This window comes from Poecilia mexicana, unplaced genomic scaffold, assembly GCF_051168715.1.
Source record: "Poecilia mexicana isolate PSO_F unplaced genomic scaffold, ASM5116871v1 scaffold_20, whole genome shotgun sequence".
NCBI lineage: Eukaryota > Metazoa > Chordata > Actinopteri > Cyprinodontiformes > Poeciliidae > Poecilia > Poecilia mexicana.
In genome coordinates this window covers 16804459-16823264 of record NW_028263389.1, presented here as the reverse complement: position 1 = coordinate 16823264, position 18806 = coordinate 16804459, and the positions used below count along the sequence as shown (strand labels likewise).

The window sequence follows — 18806 nt, the reverse complement described above, 5'->3', positions numbered from 1 at the left end:
AACTTGTAAAATCCAAATATTTTCCATTTGCCCTCAGAGTCTACTCTCATGTTCTCTACCCGCTTTCAAGCATTAGACAGAGCCTGCTCTGGTCTCAAGGGGTACATGGCCATTATTTTAGCTAACAAAGGAAAGTGTGTGTCACAGAGTAAAGACCGGTGTCACAGCAGCAGGCAGACAAATGGCTTCCAGGCTCTGCAGGGCTAGATATGGTTTGACGCCCTTTGAACCAATTAGATCGTATAAATACCACAACATCTGGAACTCTCTGATTCTCCTTCTATTCCCCCCGCAGTGGTGCTTCTATTCATGCCACCTTACCCTCTCTTTCACCCTGTTTCTAACTCTATTTCTTCAAGCTAATCCAGCCTCTCAATATTCGAGGCACATCCTCCTGATCTCTCCTTTTTCCCTCCTCACGGCATCTAAAAACAAGGACAAAGTTGTAATCCATTTACTGCACTCTTGTCAACAGTTTCCACCCAAATAATCCGAAAAGACGTACGACTGGGCCCTAGGTACTGTCAGGGGACAGAGAGGCAAGAAGAGGCAGAATGCACTAGAGGGTAAGAACGACAAGGAGCCATTGAAGAAGAGGAAGGAGCAACGAGAGCTCGAGTATAAGCAGGAGGAACTTGTGTCCCAGGGATTTGAGTCTTGGTCACGCAGGTGGTACCCAGGAGCCTTCCTCTGGCTCGAGCAGAGAGACAACCTTAAAGAGGATTAACCCTTCCGGGGGGCTTTAATGAGACCTGAAAGTGCTGGGCACCAGAGAGCCAGGGCCAACTGAGGTTCGCTGGCCTCGCATCCCAGCGGTTGAGGCGCTCGTGCAGCCCCCGTGGCCTGCAGCTGCCCGCTCGCAGTCAGCTACATCAAAGCGCCCGTCTGGGAAACGGGAAGGTGGAAAGGCAACGCGCATTGGAGCGGGAGAGGAGGGAGGAGGGATGGAGGAATCCCTTATCTCCTCCTGAGAGGATGCTGCTCTGTGGTGCAAGATTGTCTGGAGCTGCCACCTGTCCCAGGCATCTTTGAAGGCAACACTAAAGCCTGTGATGGGCCTGACCTCCTTGAGCTCCCATTCTTTTATGTCTCTCTTCATTTTCTGCCTTGTTACACCCCCTCCTTGCTCCCTCCTTTCATTCTCTCACCGACTCTTCTTCCCCCTCCAACTCAGCCATTCGCCTTTTCTCCAGTGATTTCTTACATTTCACCAGCCTGGTAGAAACATTTTAATTACACTGCGCTCATCAGCCTCCCCTCCATGTTGAACAATAAGCACTTGTGGCCCTCCAGAGACAAGAGCCAGATACGGGTTGTTGGCTGTAGGAATAAGGGTCCTTATCTTCACCGCAGTAAGAGAGAAACGAATACAGAAAAGGATGAGATTTGAATAGAAGAGAAACAAACATGTTTGTTTTCCCTCCGCTCAGAGGTGATTATCCTGCTGGAGACTGGAAGGTAAACTCAAGAAAGAGCTGGGCATTTCAGAGAACCCCCCTTCAGCATTTGGCGTTGTTGTTTTTTTGTTGCCAATTGCAGCTCATTTTCTCTTTGGAATGACGGGACAAATCTTCATTTTAAGTCTTTTTGTTCTCACTTGCCTCTGCAAGTTGACTGATTAACCAGCCACACACAAAAGCATTTCAACGTACCAACAGTCGCTGCGGCGATCCAAGAAAACGCGGACAGTTCCTTCGGAGCATCTCCGGCTCTCGTCTTAATTCTTTTTTAGCCCCTTCACATTTAATCTCGTCATTGTCAATGAGGGCCGCCATTACTCCAAGATATTAAGTTCACACTTATGAGCCTTGTGGCGAGAGCACCACATGACCTTAAGACAGTACGAGAGTGCATTCCCGGAGCACTTCATACTCTGCTTAACCCTCTTAAATCATCATGCACTACAAAGGGGCCGAAAGCATGTGAGAATATTGCCTATCTTACAGCATAAGATGGCTCTAATAAGCTATATAAAAGGGGATCATCTGATTATCCCTGGCGCACTGGACCAAGGGGCCACGGCAGAGCGCGGGCCTATGTTGTGCTTGCTTGATGAAAGGAGGTGGATGGAAGGGATCCCTCTCCATCGCCTGCAGTCTGCCTCGGGCTTCTCAGTGCCTGCGCACCACTGGGGGACTACGCCGAGCCACTGCGCTCAAAAAGCCAATATTGAAACAATCACAAAGACAAACACTTACCCTTGAAACAGGCACGTGTCCTCTCACCCCAGGCTTTCCTCCCTGTTCCCCCAGTCCTTTAGGGAAGGGAGGGCGTTTGAACCTGCTTCCGAGTCAGTTGTCACATTTAAACTGACAAGAGACTGGAAAGTTTGTTCTATGAGTTCAAATAAATTATCAAGAGACAAAGAATCTTTTTTCTTGTTCTTTGCATGTGTACACACATTGTTGCTTTGAAATTTTACAGTCTTCTTACCTGAAATTTGCAACCCTTTGTCAAGTTATAACAGAAAGGATTTTATGTGATAGACCAACGCAAAGTAGTTCAGACCTGTGAAACAGAAGTTTGGCTCCTAAAATTCTATACATAAACATGAAGAGTGACATGTTTTTGCATAGACAAAACATGTCTGTACAAAAACAAGAATACGTCCCATGTCTGAATACACACATGAGGCGTGTGTATTAGCAAAAGTCAGTTTTTCAAAGTTTTGACTAAGGGAGTTAGAAAACCACCCAATCCCAAGTTTGGACCAACTTCCCTGATTCACGTGACGAAAAGCATCCCTACAACATAACGCTGCCACATTAAAAGACAAATCAAATAAAATCCCATTGACGATTGTAGTTCAAAATATGTGGCAAAATATGGAGAAAAAAAATTGGTCTTTTGCATCCAATTTGAAATGAGAGAACTACGAGGTCTGGACTTGCTGTGAAGTGGATCACATTGACTTTGTGACCGTTTATACACTTCCGTGGTCAGCTGCATTTTGATATTGAGTCTGGCAGAATGAAGAGCTAAATCGACCTGAGATAGCTGATAAACAGCAGCTTAGTGATCGCACACGTGACCTGTATGATCCATGCAACAACCACCTTCTGCTGAACTCTTAGAGCAGTCGCTGTGATACATGTGAAGATTTCTTTGGGCAAAACATTCTTACTTTCACTGCCTCTAGCTTAGCTCAGTAGGTTTCTGGGATCAGTCAAGGACGGCAAGGCTTTGGTATGGGGGATTAAGGCCCTGGCAGCAAGATATGAGCTAGATCTATTAAGGAGCTAATTTGTGCTGATAGGCAGGCAGCCATCACAGCTTGAACAAACTTAAAGTACCCATTCTAGCCCTATCAATGACCTACTGTGTCAGTGATATGGTAAAACCCCAAAACTGACATATCTTCAGTTCCATAAGTACTTTCCTTTTACTTTTATCTAACTCCCCTCCTTTCATTTAAAACTCTCTGGGGTTTCAGTGCGGCGGCAACAACGTCCACGTCATGCTAGGCTTGGCAAAGATGGGAAAAGGAGGAAAGACTTTAAAGACGAAGATCTCCTCGGAGGAAGAAGAGATGCTTCGCCAGCAAATGGGCTCTCTGTGGCTAAACGACCACTGGCCGGCTAATCGGGGCACAATGTAAACAGATGTCAGCACTGTGCATTGCATTCATGCTTCCCAACAATTAAGATTTTAAGAAAGACTTTTTTTCTCATTAATCCTAATCTCAGTCCTTTTCTCCTTATCCCACAGCAAAGCTGTATGTATTAGCGTTGTGGTAAGAAGGATAGGGACTCTTATCCAGTGTTTGCCCAAGAAAAGCAGCTAAGACTCAGGCATCACCACGATTAGCTATTGCTAACAATGGAAGTAATGTTTCCTTGGTGCCTCCTCTTCTGCTCTGAAGTGGGTGTAAAAAACCAGAGTAAACACAGTCTTAGGCCGAGGACATAAGAGGAAAAGGAGAATGCAAGTCTGGGTGAATAGCAGAGATTTCCCCCCGAGGATAAACCCCTCTCCTTTTGCTCTCTTCTCGTTTCTCAACTCCCACACCTCCCAGAGCTTCACCGCCACGTTAACGACCCAGCGGCCAGGTGTGGCAGGGCTGCAGGTGCCATCGCATTTAGGCACATTAAGCACTGACACGCAGCAGCGCTAAGAGTAATCGGATTTACCTGGATGTCTGCTGCATGGCGTGGCGCTCCCTGCAAGCGCAGCACAAAGGCTTACCACCCCCTCTCCATCACACATGGCCAACGCACACACCTGGGACGAATTTAGGAGTCGACAAAGCCCTCATAGTAAGAGCTGTCTGTGTATGCACAAACCCAAACAGTGGCTTTTTACAACTCGTGGTGCAGGAGTGGCGACAGATGCTGCAGGTCTGTGGTTCAAAGTACATGAATGAGGTGAGGAAGGGGCTGGGGGATTGCAAAGGTTTAAGGGGAGCCCTTTCCTTCTGCTGACCCTAAATATGGCAAAACCCCTGGAGACCAGGATGTGGTACTGGGTTCAATCAGACAGAATGGGACCGCCTTGGGATACCCACTCATGTCCTCAACACCTGAGGCCAGAAGGAGGTGTTTTACGCAGCAATTCTCTCATCTCAGATCATAAGTCTTCCTTAACACGTTAGACATCATAGGAGCATCAATGAAAAACACCAGAAGCCATTCAGACTGGTTTTAAAGGTGAAATGCAGATATTTTCCATTCTCAATGGTGTTATTTTTTTAATTACAACACATTGCTTAATGGGATTATTTGCAATTTTGACTTTAAGACAGGAAATGCATTATTCAGCTTTTACTGTTTCTGAAAGGAATACAAAGTGCTGATCTCGAGCCACACTGAATCCTTTTTAAAGTCCCAAGAAAACTCTGGGTGGATCATTTTTTATATAGTTTCATGTACATTTTTTGAATTAGCTTTGGAGTAAACAAACCAAAATATCTTGGGATGGGAGGGTGGGGATACGCTTCATTAAAAAAAAACAACTTTGTTTCAGTGTTTATTCTACTAGGTGTCCCATACTTGCATAACGCCAGATGACAAACTTCACAATTAATTTGCTTCTTTTGTTCGAAAGGATTCATTTATTTAAAAACAAAATGTGATTGTGCAATTGATTGCCATTATTATAAATATTCTTCCTAGAATCGTTGATTTAATCTGAAATTGGTGCTACTCCTTATTTTTCTTTCCTATGAAAAGTACAGCTTGTCTAGAAAGACTCTTTTTCCGGAGAAAGATAGTGATAAAACCTTTGCACAATTGTTATTTTTTTAAAAAGAAGGTACTCCATACTCAGTGATTCTCCTGCAAACTATTTTATTCTCTCTTTTTTATATATATCTTTTTCAGCAATAGAAAGTGACTCTCCTTCACTGGAAGGAGCCAGTGAAGGGGAAGGTGAAAAGTCAAAGGAGAAGGTCACATTACCTCTGTTTCCCCAGTTACTCTTTGTTTTTACCCATAAAAAGTACTCCTCGTTCAGGGATCCTGTGTCTTCTCAATACTCAGGCAGTTGTTGTAATTGCCATTCGTACTAAGCCTGGTCCTGTTAGAGGGATTGCTTCCCCTCCACTAAGCTTATGCTTACTTCAGGATGAGGGATTGCTGCATCGTCAGTGACCTCAGTGCAATCAACTGGGCTTCCCGTTTCTCTTGTAAAGTAACTTGATATGACATTTGTTGTCAGCTGTTGCTTAAAAATACATTGAACTGAGCTGAATTAGTCTAAAACCAGAACATAAAACATGTAGAATGAGCTTAAGATAAGGCTCTGACTCAGACACTGCACTCGACCTGCAGTCTCCATGTTTCCATGGTAGCTACATGACGTGTGGTAAACCACTTGGTTTTGAAGAGCGTACATGACTTGAATCAGGATAAAACTGGCAATTGAGGTAGCTTGAAACGATCAAATAATTTAAAGAAAAGCGGACAGGAGGGAAAGTGAGAAGATTTTAGTATTTCACTGGATGAATATGATAAAACACCTCACATTTTGGCTGCAGAGGAAGAACATGTGCAGAACATCGACAGCTTCTTAGAATGCAACTTGATGCTCTGCCCTGCTTCGTCAAGCCCCTCACATTCAGTCACAAAGAAATTATCTTGAAGCTTCATGGCCCCTTTGACTTTTCATGCTGCTTTTGAACTCTCCATTTCAGGCTGTGACTTTTCCGCATGACCCCAAGCCTCGGAGTGACCTCCAACCCCCCACCCCCCTCTTTATTCTGCCCCTGCCGTCTCCCTCCCTGCGCCTGCAGCGGTCTGGAACCACCAGAGCTCCTTCACACATACCCACACACGTTCATAAAATGAGAAGTGGCAGTGTTGCTGAGTTAGGTCAGGATGTAATGTGCAGTAATGTTCTGCCCTCGAGGCTCCTGTCCAAAGCACCATCGCCTGGTTTTAAGTAACCTTTCCCTTAAAGAGGCACCTTGGTGGCTCTATTCTCAGGCACCCAACCACAAGGGAGTACAGGCTAATGAAGTGGTTAAATAAATAGAGTTCTGTTGGAGTCTGGGGTTCGGTGGAGTTTTTCATTAATGTCAACACTTTAAAATTCTCCTGTCTGACTCCGTCTGGCCCAATTCGAGGGGAAAATAACCAAACTTAACGAGTAATCACATCAAATCTTTGTCTTACGGCTGCAACGGCTGCCAAATTAACCTCCTAATCAGACTCCTAAAACATCTATCCCCCCTTGCCTTTTCTTCCAGCGTGCACACACAGCTTTGCTTTTATCTAACTACAACTGTTTACCTCACCTTTGCTTCAAATTATCTCCACCATCTCAATTGGACCACAGCTCTCACCTCCCAACTCCAGGGCTTCGTCTCCTTCCCTTTCTCTTACACAGCCTCTGAGAGAGTCCCAGAGAGAGCGAGAACGAGCCAGAGTAGGGGGGTGCTGAGGTTTGACTCGGCACTGCTTTGGGGCTTTGAAGTGTGCGTTGATGAGAGAAAGTGGAGTACTGTGTTCAGACAGGCCTCTAATGAGGGAATTAAGAAGCTACGCCGGCCTGTTCCCCATACTAACTTCCCAGGCACCAAACATTGCAAGCGAGCGTGCATGTGTTCGCGAGTGTGTGTCTGTGCAAGTCTAAGAGAAGGGCTAATCTGTCAGACTTAATCAAGCGTCTAACAGTCGTGCCTTTCACCTACAGTAAGGAGGCAAAGCTAGCCTCAGCATTTAGAGCGCCACAAACGCGCCCTTGAGCTACAAAGTTTCCTAAGTTGCCAACTTTTGGGAGGCCTGTGGACTTACGGTAGTGTGAGTCTAGGTAGCCGTTGCGGGGGTCCATGGCAAACAGCGTGCCCCTGTATGGCAGAGCATGGTCGGACAGATGGGGCAGGGAGCCGTGCAGCTCCTTCTTGAGCAGGGACGGTCGTTCCTCTGTGGAGGTGGAGGGTTCCTCGTTCACGGTTCTGTCGAGGGCACCTGGCGTCTGGGCCTGGGAGCTAATGGCATTGCGTCTCTCGCGGTGGTACGGCGTCCCCGAACTCTCATCTTCTGCCAGAATGAAGAAACACAAGGGGAAAGGGAGAAAAGTGATGTTTCAGGTAACTCTGACTAAGTCTGGATAGCATAGTAAGAGACAGATAATCTGTGAAAAAAAATTAGTTCTTTTGCTGTCTCCCACTACTCCCTAGAAACAACCAATCAGAGCCAGAAGGAGGGTTTTAGCGCCATCAGTTAGGATCGTGTACGTGCTGCTCAAATCCTCCCCCTTCTCTCTGCTACACTACAACTTCTTAAAGATAGCAGAGACTGCCATGAATGATCAGTCTAGTTAGCAAAGCCACCGGTGACGGCGGATAAACGGTTTTCCTGGAACACTAAGTTGCTTCTCCACATTTAGCACACTGAGCATCGTGTACACTGTGCTGATTGACAGCACTAAGACCTTCCACCTGACTCTGATTGATTATTTTTGAGAAAGAGCAGTGCATTTCTTCAGACAACAAAAATAGTGCTAAGCAAAAGTGCAGAGCATTCTGGGTATATATATGTCAAGGTTAGCCAATCAAATCCACGAGCTGGGCACACTCAAACTTTTACATTTTACAATGGAAAAAAGAGCCTACTGATAGGATAAATCTGCTATTTTGAGAAGCAGACTTTAAAAGAAAAGGAAGGCATTTTAAGCTGTGCGAGCATCCCCCTAACCATCAGCTCTTAACAGAATGTTTTTTGTCTAAGGAGAGAAAAAAACAGAGACATGGGGTCTTTGTACGATCCTCAGCATGCCATGTAATCGGGATAAAGGTGAAGCTGAGCTCAGAGCCTTAACTCCCCCGAAAAGACGTGGTCTTTGACCCCTGGCATGGCCTCTGAACTGATGTGTACAAAGGTCAGCTAACCTTCTGGTATTAGCATTAGTCCTTTCTGTAGTTTGATACTTTCTCTAAAAGTGCCGTGGCATGTCTGGGACTCTTTATTATTTCAATTTAAATTAGACACATTTACAAGGAGCAGTTTTTAAAAGCAAATTAACTCTGATAATTATCTTTTTAAGAAAGATATAAATAGTCGTAGCTCGAGAATTCTCACAAGCAATTAGATTTAGGAGGAATTCAATGCTGTTGCTTCTCCAACATTGGTGAGGCTCATCTGCAAAATGGCATAAATAAAAACTAAGTTAAAAAAAGACAGTTTTCACTGTCCGTAATAATGCAGATTAAGATATATTAATATTGACATTAAAATATATTATTGAGATGTGTGAATTTTTAAATTAGTAGTTATAAGAGTTTTAAGAAGGGATCTCAATCATCTGCAGATTTCATCTACTTCCTGTCAACTGTAATTCCCAAACATCATAAATAAAAGAGGTCCAATGTCTGCAAAATGTTGCTGAAAATTGATGATTTTTATGATTAGTAGATGAGTTTGTTCAAAAACAACTAACCTGCCTTAGAATTTGAAAAGCAAGTTCTGTTTCAAACAGGAAATAATGGACAGAATTAAATGACAATAACATGATCAAGTAGTAAAACCTTTTTAACTTTACTTTTTCCCCCCAAGCAGCATTCACTAGATTCCAGTAAATCGCACACATGTTCAGCCCTTGTTTTAAGTTAAAGTGAGTTCATCATTAAGGATGCTGGTCATCAATGCGCTCCAGCTTTTTCCTTTTCCAACATTAATGTCCCTCACTGAGAACCTGGCAAAATGCCCCTCCACTGGCGCCAGAGGTTCTGTAGCATTAGCAGCCTTCCCCCACAATCCGCTGCAACATAACAGCAATCCAACTGCCAATTAGAAACAGGGCAGAGGGCCAGATGAGAGAGCGCCACCTTAAGCACTGCAGAGAGTTGCCACTTCACAGGGAAAAAAAAAGAGGAGAAGCAATCAGAAAGGAGAAGAGAATGAGATTGAAAGAGGCAATGAGAGAGCAGGAGGAGCAGCTCGAGGGGTCCCGCTTTTTATTCCCCTCACTCTCCCACATCCATTACCTGCATCCGGGGCCAGCCGTGCCCTGGTGCAGCCCTGGCAGCGGATTCAAGGATTCCTAATGCGGAACTGACAGCCGGAGAGAGGCAAGTCACTCTCATCCGCGGGAAATGACAGTGTCAGTTATGATATAAGTATTTAATCCTATACTGCACAGCCAGTGATCTTATTAAGGGGAATAATGCAACTTATACGGTTAAAGCTGGATTAATAGGTCTGCGCTTGCAAAGCGCAATATTAACATAAAGGGATTTTGAAATTGGGTTCGTCTCCTGACATGGATTGAGGAAGTCGGGACTGTAGCCTGTGCAGGAGAGGGGAGGCCGTGCACGTAGCTGTGTGCAGCACGACTCCCGCTGTGTCCTCCCAGCACTTCTACATGCAGAAAATCTACAATTCCAGCTGCAAAAGTAGCCTGGCTACATATTTATGAGCTGGGTTTCTTTTTTATTTTATTATATTTTAAGCAGGTATTTAATCTTTTATAAATAGATTCATCAGAGTGTGTTTGTGAGCTTACAGGAGTTACAGAAGTAGAAGAAAGGCTTTCTAGTTTGTTTAGATTTTTCCTCGCTACTCGCAACTTTCATGTTCTTCAGTCGTGACCCCCACCGCTATTCAAACATAACAAGTGAGGTCAAGCGGCAAACGGTTCAATCACAGCACTGTCACACTCCGCCCTCCATCCCCCCCAGGAGGAGGGTTCATCATTCCACCATATACCACCTTCAGGGGCTTCATTACAGCAGTTCATAGAACCTTAAATGGTTAAACAAACACTCTGCAGCACAAGGGGCAATTAACTCCTTGACGTCTTGGTGGAACAGATCTGCTCTCGTTCAGGGATTTCTCTTGTGTGCTGCTTCTGGCTGCTCAAGGAAACCTTTTTGTGCCAGTGTAACATGTTGAGAATCTGTAAAAAGAAAAAAAAAAAAAAAAAAAATATGCCAACAACCTCAAAAATCAAACCTTTTTTTCAATCAGTGAACGCAAAGCACAACCCCCTTCAATGTAGAGATTGTTTCTACTGCGGGAGGAAAACCACGTTTTCACTGTCAGTGTGATGTTTAAAAAAGAAACCAGGACGAAGAACAAAGCTGCTCAAACAGTTTTGCAAAAGGAAATTGTTTAATCTACTGGGGCATGTAGTTTTCATTTAGAGTGCTACAAAATACCACCAGTTTACTCCTTCACAATTTCCTATGTTAGCAGCGTTAGTTCCTTCTTCCCAGCAGAACAAAAGGAGACATCTGCCACAGGATGTCAACTCACACCTGATTTAGAGATGAATTGTTGAATTAGTGAGAGTGAACTGACCTGAAGCTAACGTCGGTAGATAATAGGAAACACTGAACATATTGAAGAAAAGCTGCTCTGCTTCTAACTTTTGAGCCGTAAACTTTTAATCGAAATAGAAATGAACACAAGTCTAAAAGTTCCACAAATTAAAACTCACTTCTATAAATAACCCCAATCAATCTGAGTCAAGACCTACTTTGTATCCAATATCTGACAGCAGTCCATCATCTGTTGTAAAGAAACATGATTTTTACTGTTAGCAAAGTGCACTAAATATGCTACTCGCCACTATAGGATCCTAGAAATGGTTTTTGTGCGTCACTGATTGCACGATGGCTATTATGAGAGCTGTTAATAAACCTTAAAAAGATGTTGAATTTGGCTAAAACTGGAATCGGCAAGGAAAAGCTTCACATAAACCAGGGATCGGATATCAACCGCATCACCAGCGCATCTGATGAAGACAGAGCAGACGTAAACGTATGCAATTTTTATAAAGTTAAAGTTAAACCATGAAACCTTTTTCTAACTTCTGACCATGTGCCCAACAGATCCTCTCCCTTTTTCCTCCATTCATTTCAGATTCTTCTTTTATTTCCTCTCTGTTTTCCCATGGTTACTGCATCCAGTCCTCTACCAGTTTGCAGGTCTATTCAGTACATAACACAAAAGCAGCAGGCCGGTCCTCTGTGGACCAGAGGAAAGCATGCCTTAAAAAAAATATATAAAAATACTGAAAAAAAAAGAACTATTGCGCTCTCTCTCTCTCTATGGTGATTGAATTTCTTAACATCTTTTCAAAAAGCGCTTAAATGCCTGGAGGCGAGAGGAAGAAACAAGCTAATGGTGGATGGGGAGCACTGAACAAATTTCAGAGCCCTTTCCTGCTCGCGTTTGAGGTTGAAAGCGAGCTCTTGCCTTTCAAGTTTCAAAGTCCTCCTTCCTCCCGCAGTGTCACTGAAGGATTTGAAAAGAAGGTAATTGTGCTCACTGCCGTCCTGATCAGAGCACACGCCCCAGCTCTAGTATTTCAGCAGCTTTCTTTGCCACTATAATGGTACCTGGTACTTCATTCCTGCATTCTTTCTCCCTTACGATTCTTTCTCCTTTCCCTCTAACGCTCCACAAATGCACTCTCTGTTGCTCTCACTCACTTGGTTTCTATCTCTTTCACCCCCAGCAGGCCACTCATTAAACCCTAAAACCCAGGTCCCCTCCTTCTCCCCCTCATCTGCAGTCTCTATTGTAAGATTCTGTTTCAAATACCTTTCGAGAAAACCCAATGTATTGCCTCTAATGGGGGGGAGTATGAAAGAGTGCGTGGGTGCAATGACAAAATGAAATTTTGAAAGAGATAATGAGATATGGAGTGGGGCCAATGCCTCAAAGAGTTGGGCTCCAGGATAAGAGGGGCTAAAGTTAAGAGTTTCCAGCCAATTTAGACAAATCAAAAGTGAAACCAAACCCCATCCTCGTTGTTTTGAAGGAATCTTCTAGAGGCAAAGGTTAAGAAGAGGGATTGGTTCTAAACATCCTCCACATGACAATCTGTCCTTAACTCTCCAGCAGCCGCCTTGCCTTCCAGTCTAGGACTTTAATTTTTCAGGGGTTTACAAAAGGACCACTGCATCCTACAATCTCCCCAAAACCCTTTCTCGGGGACAAAACCAGACAAAAACAGAGTTTCACCTTCCATCTTCTGAAAGTACCATGCCACAAACTGGTTCTGGCTAAGGGAGCTCATTGGGAATCAATACAAAGTGAAACAAACACTCAGCTTTGTTGTTTTGAAGGAATAGTCCACAGGCACCGGCTAAAAAGAAGAACTGCTTTTCCACGTCCTCCGCCTCATAGTCTGTTCTTAACTCTAAAGTATCCGACCAACTATTTCGTCAAAAACTTTTATTTTTCAGAGGTCTAGAAGGGGCTACTGCAAGCTACAGTCAGCCCAAGAGCATTTCTCTGGGACAAAGACAGACATAATCGAAGCTCCACCTTCTAACTTCTGAAAACATGTTTAGGCTAAAGGAGCACATAGAGAAAGAGGTGGAGGATATACAGCGAAATCACAAAACACTTCTTCAAAGCTCTTCTCCTCCTGTGCAATAATCTCTTGCTCCTTTTTCTTCCTTTCTCTTGCAAATCAACTCCAGGGAAAGACTCAAGACTCCCCCAATCAACAATGAGAGGGGGAAGAAAAATTCCAGCAGCTGGCTAGAGTTTAATAAGAGCACCTCTCCAAGCGGCTTAGGCTTTACGTACCTGATTCACCGGCTCTGGCAGGGCCGCTAAAGACAGAGGGAATCATTCACGATTAGAGCGGGCCGATATAACAGGGACTGTACCAAACCAACAACAGCCGGCAAGATTGGGGATTAGTGCAATTGTGTGAGGTTTTTCCTGATCAACTCCTCGGACGATTAGCTCAGCGTTACAAGACGGTTACCGCCATTTTTACAACAGGTATGCATTTTGGTGGAGGTAACAGAGTACTGAGGGTTCTTCTTGTAACTCACTAAAAAGAGAGACTTCCAAGCACCTTCTTGAAGAATTAGCAGTAACTTAAACCACTCTGCCAAGGCAGCGCTGCAAAAAACACAAAATCCTAATACCGTTGTAGACTTGAAATAAGATAAAACTAACTTACAAGTAACTTTTTAGCAAGATACTGAGCTCCTATATCTTTCTGAAAAATTTCTTGAAGTTTTGTCTTATTTCAAGCGTTCTAAGAAATGGATCAAAAATACTTGGTAAGAGTTTGTGTTCTTGCCGTGATGGCAGCTGTTACTCATCTATAAAAATGTTTTGGAGAACTTTATCTAACTTTGAGCTGATGTCTGACTCCATCACGGGGTTTGTACCCATCGATGCATGAGTGACGTTTGGCAAAATTGTAGAGAGAATTAAATAAGGTCCCTCTTCTGGTTAGTAGTCTTTTGTCAGCTACCGATTTCCCGCATATTCACAAATGCCCTCCTCAATATTCATCTAGGCAAATTTGATGACTCCCACATCTCAATTTGGCTCTCAGTAACCCACATCCCCCTATCCCCTTCACTCCACAACCCACCATCCTGTTCTCTGTGCCGCCGGGGGTCTTCGGGGACGCACCCAGAGCTCAGCATCTCACAGTACCAGTCTCCAACCCCTGGAGCGGGGGAGGGGCTAAATCAAAGCCTGCTTGACTCCTTCCTTCTTTCCCTTCACTCACCTCAAATCAACCTCACAGCGGGGTTGTGTCTTTCCCAAGCCTCCGCCTGCTCCCTCACTGCCCTTCATTCACCCATTAGGGGCTCAGGCCCACCATAGAGAGGCCCGAAACCCCACGACCATTTCATCAGGGCCACATTGTGAGGGAGCAATGAGCATTGCAGTGAGAGGGCTGATAGCCTCGACTTGAAAATGTGCTCTGATGCATTTCTTTCTTCTTTTTTTTTTGACCTCTGATAGTTACAGCTTTTAAGGTTTTGCTACTCAAAGGGCATCTTGGCCTGCATTCTTTGACGAATCAAACGCTAAGAGATGCATTTGATCAAAGCTTTAGAGAGGAAGATGCCATTTAGAGCTCTGGCCGACTGCATTAGCAGTTCTGTCACAAGCCAGCTGTCTTAACTCGTCGATCACTTGTATTGTCCACCGTAACAATGTAACATCATTTCTTTTTTTTTTTTTTGCAAGGGCAGAGTGATATCGACAATAGTGGGTCTTTTTAGGGTCATTCCGGACAGCGCGCCCATGACACCACAGTGGGCCAGTTTTCTTTTGGATCTCAGCACTGGAATCCCGCTTCTGAAACCAAAGTGATGCGAACCGAGTCTGTGGCACTCAGATTAGGACGGCCTCGCCAAGAGAAATGGATTTCCAGCCAAGGCAAAGGGATCCAGAGCCAACGGTTAGGCCTGACGAGGAAAAAAATTATTCTACTCATCAAATGTGATGCAAAACATAGCGGACTTCCCATCTGTGAGGGTGAAAGGACGTAACCTTTAAAAAGTTACAAATATCAATCTGAATACTCTGGTAAAACAGGAACATGAGCTCGTGCGTTCATTCTGATAAAATACACATTCATTTAACAGCTTTTTCTTGCAGCCAACCGAGACACAAATTCTCCCATTAGGATGGTTTGCCTACACTTAGTTGGAGCTGGATAATTAGGCACTTCAAAGGTACCTGCCCACTATCCCAGAGGGGGCAGGAATCGCCGCCCCTCGGCCCGTTTAAAAGCATGTTAACTCGTATCTGAGGCTAGCAGGCTAATTTAACTTTTGACATTTGATATCTGAGGAATGAGAGGGATCAGCCATTTAGCTGGAACAGGATTACCCTCCCGAGCACCCCCTCTCTTCCTCCCTCATCCTCCTTTTCCCTCCCCATCAACCCTAAACTCCCACCACCCCCAACACTCCCAACCAGTCAGGCTGGATTCATTAATTTTCCTGCTGCTAAGCACTTTATCAATCTCTCTCTCTCTCTCTCTCTCTGCCTCTCTCTCTCTCTCTCTCTCTCTCTCTGTCCATGGTGATTAAGTCTGTGGATATTCAGATGTGTCCAAGCAACTTCTTGCCTGTTGCTGCTGATTGCATCTCACAGCTGTTAGTGAAGCTCCATAAACTCTGGTTAAATTTTGAGAAATTAATTACAAAGATATTACACCGACTTTTAAAACAGTGTTTAAATCTAAAATGCTGTCTTATTCTGTTTAAAGCTGGCAGAGTGATAGATCTTGGCTAAATTCATATTTGATGTATTGCAAGAAGGTTCATAAGAGTAAATCCAGATTGATTCCCATTCCAGAAGCTACATGAATCATACCTTGCCTTGCAAACGTGTTCATAACTTCTGAACTTTTGCAAAGTTTAACTACAATCCCAAAGTTCATTGTATTTTATTAGGGTTTTAGTGTTGGACATACAGAATAAAGTTTTAGGCCTCATTTCTTTGAAAAACAGCTCAGACTCTGAGTTCAGAGCTGAGTTCAGAGTATGAACGTGTGTATGAACGTAACTTAAGTTTTATCGCAGATTCTCAATTGGATTAGTGTCTGACTTTGACTAGGCCATTCTTACATAACTATGCTTTGATGTAAATCATTTCATAGCTGTGCATTTCAGGTGTTTGTCCTGGTAGAATGTGAATCTCTACCCTAGTTTCAGTTCTTTTAGAGTCTCTGACAGGGTTTTTTTTTTTTTTTACCAGTAATGCTCCATTCCAAAATGTTCTGCATGTTGGGGAAAAACACCAATCCAACTTCTTTCACACTTTTTCTGAACCCATAAATGGCTTTTAGTGAACTGCAAACTGGACTTCTACTGTCTTTCTTTAACAGTAGCTTTTCTTCTCGCCACTATTTCGCAAATGCTAAATTTCTGGACTAATAGTTGTGACGTTGAAAACTACCTGAGCTGTTGATCTGTACAACTCCTCCATAGTTACCTTGAGCCTCTCGGGCAATTCTCTCATTACCCAGGATAATATTTTCAGTGGATAGCAATTTTTTGGTAGACTTTCTGTTGCTTGTAAGAAAAAAAAAATATTAAGCCTTGTATAATTTTAGTATCTCTTCCAACAAATTGAGCGCTACGTTCACAAAAGTCCAGATAAAATTAAAATGAAAACTGTTCATAAAGTGACAAAACGTAGAGTAGTTCAAAGGTCACAAACACTTTAGCAGGGCACTGTATTTTAGCACATCCATGATCTTTGACATATCACAGGTAGAGAGCCACCTCACGCCTATAAATCTACTTTGGTCTCAGTTTAATGCCTCCTGCTGAATGTCTACATTACAGGTTGAATCGGGGGCTGCACATGAGTGTGACGGATCTGGGTTAAACGAACAGCGTGCCCGGGGCTTTGATGCTGCAGCTGGTAACGCTTACAGTTTTTAACCCGTCACATTTGGACATAAGGCCTTTTTACCAGAGAGCATGACAATTGGAATTCCAAACTACAAGCCAAATGCCATAAAAATAACAGGACGCAACTGACTCCTCCGTTCTCTTCCCACAGCGAAGGGTTGTTCTGCACATATATTAGGTTACTTAGCAGTTTGGGTTTTTTTTTAAGCCTCTGGCAATATTTCAAATAAATGTATAAGTCCTACAATAACACAAAGTCATTGAAACCTCTAGTAAAAAAGGTTCACAATGAACCTTTTTTTTTTTTTAGCTACCAGTCGCTTGTGCGCAAAAAATCTACACATGACACTTGCAGGAATTGTGACATCAAAGGAGTTTGCTTTCTAAACAGGATTTAGTTAAAGTCACTCCCCCTTAAAATTGCATGCTAAACATAGAGGCCTTCATTACTGAGTTTGCAGCCAGCAGGGAAATCTCTGATTTAGCTGCTATGTAGCACAAAGAGGCTAGAGGTTGAAAATAAGTTAAAGGATATAAAAAAGTGTTAAATAAAGACCCGGGGAAAGAATTTAAGTGAGAGTTGTGTATCTGGAAATTTTACTGCACTAATAGGCAGAACAAATGTTTTATAAATAAGTTAAATCTAACAATGAATTTTTTATAGTCAGATAATTATCATGTCAAGCAAAATCTCAGCAGTTTTGTTTTAACAGGTTATGGTGAGCAGAGGGTGTGGGAAAAGCTTTGAACGGACATGAAATTCTTTCCCTTGAATCATCAGAAGAATCAACAGAAGATGAGCAAAAGCCTTAAATTGTCTGTAAAGTCATGCAGGATTCAAGGGAGCACCAGGGCATAAAATATCCAATCACTGGTCTTAAAATCCTGTTTCTCACACCACTGCACTGCAAAAACTCCCAGAAAAGTTCCCAGCATTTCAAGTGAATCACCACTAAAAGAGTCGTCTCTTTTTTGCACCAAGTGCGTTCTGATGACATGATTGAGCACAAAACAGATAATCACTTATTATGAGTATATTTTTATTTTCGAATATTTCAGTGATACCGTCAGAAGTTAGAGAATCTTGTTTGCAAATAACTCCTCCTAAAAATTAAATGACACATTTTGTTTTACTTTAAACATTCCCCCAAACTACTCCTAACACTTCACTCTTAATAAAATGTGTTTTTGCAACTGTTTTCCTTGCAGCCAACTTTCTGTTTCTCAAAGAATACATTTTGAAATTAGAAATTTTGCATTTTTTGCAAGTCTTACTTTGAAAACAAATTATTGACTAATTATTCTGTAGTCAGTCTATTAGCAAACACATTCCTTTTGCAACAACATAATGGATATGACAGCATTTCAAAAATATTTTCATGTTTTATAGTAATTCCAACTAATTCCAACTTTTTTTAATCAAGGGTTGTTAAAACACCATTGTCTCATAGTGGCAATATGCGTCAGATTTTTAAAAATGAAGGTTTTAAACCCAGGACTCCTTCCCTTTTGAAGTTTCAGTTCATTTTAAGGACAAGCCACAGCAGTGGCAGAGTTTTCTCTGATATAACTAGGCAGCATTCCCTTTCCACCACCTGTTACTACAAGCTGTCAGGCAGCTGTATATAAGTGCTGAATGAGAGGAATTCCCCAAAATCTCGACCCTGATTTAAACTTTTAATGACTTTGTTACGAGAAAACTGCATTTCATCAGTCTTAATATACACTGATACAGCCTCCAACAACACAATTCACCTATCTGTACTGAATAAGACAACTCAACAATAATCTCTTGTGAAGACGCAGATATTTAACATCCACTAACACATCTCTGTAGATATGCATATTTTCAGGGCCTGCTGTCTGACAAGTCTCTGTGGGGATTTATTCTCACTTCTACAAACTGAGGGGAAAATTATACATTTCTTCTAAAGGTAAAAAAAAAAACTATTGATGATAATAGCTTCAAAGAGCCTCATTTCATAGCATCTGAATGATCACCTGTAAAGGTTCTCTGATGCATCATCTGAAGCTGAACAGAAAGCTACAGACAGCCTCCCATGTCGACAACGACATTGAAATTTCCATCCAGCTCTCTTAAGCCACTGGGCAATTTTTATAAGTATTTTGCAAAAAATTGCATAAATGTTCATAACTTCTCAAAAGGTGCAAGCGGATACAAAAACCAGCCTCCCTGCGAATCATATGACACAATTTTTGTCAT

At 42.9% G+C, this 18806-nt stretch overlaps 1 protein-coding gene across 2 annotated transcripts in view; it reads right to left on the bottom strand.

The window, feature by feature from the left end:
* Positions 1 to 18806, bottom strand: part of gli3 (GLI family zinc finger 3) — a 125266-nt gene that overhangs the window by 69747 nt on the left and 36713 nt on the right. The window contains exon 3 of one of the 2 annotated variants that reach the window (XM_014992362.2): positions 7233 to 7475. In XM_014992362.2, coding sequence (XP_014847848.2) covers positions 7233 to 7475 — 243 coding nt within the window. Of the gene's footprint in view, positions 1 to 7232; positions 7479 to 18806 lie in introns of both variants that reach the window. The other variant, XM_014992361.2, reaches the window with a different exon arrangement.